The sequence below is a fragment of the Terrapene carolina genome, unplaced genomic scaffold, assembly GCF_002925995.2.
Source record: "Terrapene carolina triunguis isolate 2854851 unplaced genomic scaffold, T_m_triunguis-2.0 Scaffold27670, whole genome shotgun sequence".
Classification (NCBI taxonomy): Eukaryota; Metazoa; Chordata; order Testudines; family Emydidae; genus Terrapene; species Terrapene triunguis.
This window is the reverse complement of record NW_020692021.1, coordinates 1-1,187: the sequence shown is the minus strand read 5'-3', so window position 1 is coordinate 1,187 and position 1,187 is coordinate 1. Positions and strand designations below refer to the sequence as shown.

The following is a 1,187-nucleotide window of genomic DNA, read 5'->3' as shown; positions in this document are numbered from 1 at the left end:
GAGTGCCTCGACCCGCCAGCCCGGGTGCCCCTGACGTGTGGCTGCTCCGGTTCCCAGATCGCGGCGAAGCTGGAGCCGCTGGGCGAGGAGGAGGAGACCCGTGCCGACCTGAACCCCTGCCGCCGGCAGCCCTCGGGCTGCACCATCTTCCTGGGCTTCACCTCCAACCTCATCAGCTCGGGCATCCGCGAGACCATCCGCTACCTGGTGCAGCACAACATGGTATGGCCCCTGCCCCTCCCCCCCCGGCCCCTGGCCACTGCGCCCCCCCCACTCCCGGTGTCCCTTGGCACTGAGCACCTGTGTCCCCGAGGATCCCTCCCAGAGCCATATCCCCCCATTCCCCTCAACCCCAGTGCTGGGCTCCGACACCGAACAGCGGCCACCCCGCCGACCCTTCAGCTGGGGGCTCCCAGCACTGGGGTCCCAGGGTGGGGGGGTCTGACAGGCAGGGGTCCCTGTGCCGCGCAGGTGGACGTGCTGGTCACCACAGCAGGCGGCGTGGAAGAGGATCTCATCAAATGCCTGGCACCTACCTACGTGGGGGAATTCAGCCTGCGGGGGAAGGAGCTTCGGCAGAGCGGGATCAACAGGTACAGGGGGTCGGGGGCCTGCTCCGGTCTAGCCGGGAGGGCGCACGGCTGGGAGGCAGGACTCCTGGGTTCTCTGGGAAGGGAGTGGGATTGAGGGGTTGGGGGGGGGGGGGGGGGGGGGGGGGGGCCAGGACTCCTGGGTTCGGTCCCTGGTTTGGGAGGAGAGTGGGGTCTAGGGGTTAGAGTGGGGAGGCTGGGGGTCAGGAACTGATGCTCTAGAGGTAAAAGGCTCCATCTCCTGTTCCCAGCCACTCCGCCAGGATCCTCTCTGCTCCCCCCGATCTGTGGGGATCAGGACATGCCAGCTGAGTCCCTGTTCCTTGGGGCAGAGTGGGCTTGTGGAGAGGCTGAGTCCAGCTCGTTTTGGGGGGGCCGGGGGCTGAACCTGCTTGTTTCTCTCCAGGATCGGGAACCTGCTGGTGCCCAACGACAACTACTGCAAGTTCGAAGACTGGCTCATGCCCATCCTGGACCAGATGGTCGCTGAGCAGAACGTGGAGGTGAGAGCCAGGGGGTGGGGGAAGCTTCAGGGGAGGCCGTGTCCCAGGGGAGGGGATGGTGCTGGGCCTGTAGGACGCTGGGAAAGTCTCTGAC

The 1,187-nt window shown here is 66.9% G+C and overlaps 1 protein-coding gene across 1 annotated transcript; it reads left to right on the top strand.

The window, feature by feature from the left end:
* Positions 1-3: 3 nt before the first annotated feature.
* LOC113408967 (deoxyhypusine synthase-like) lies at positions 4-1,093 on the top strand (the record flags this gene model as incomplete). The annotated part of the gene is made up of 3 exons (XM_026662461.1): positions 4-222; positions 472-593; positions 997-1,093. Coding segments are annotated over 3 exons (438 nt in total), but the record flags the coding sequence as incomplete, so codon positions are not given.
* Positions 1,094-1,187: the final 94 nt, after the last annotated feature.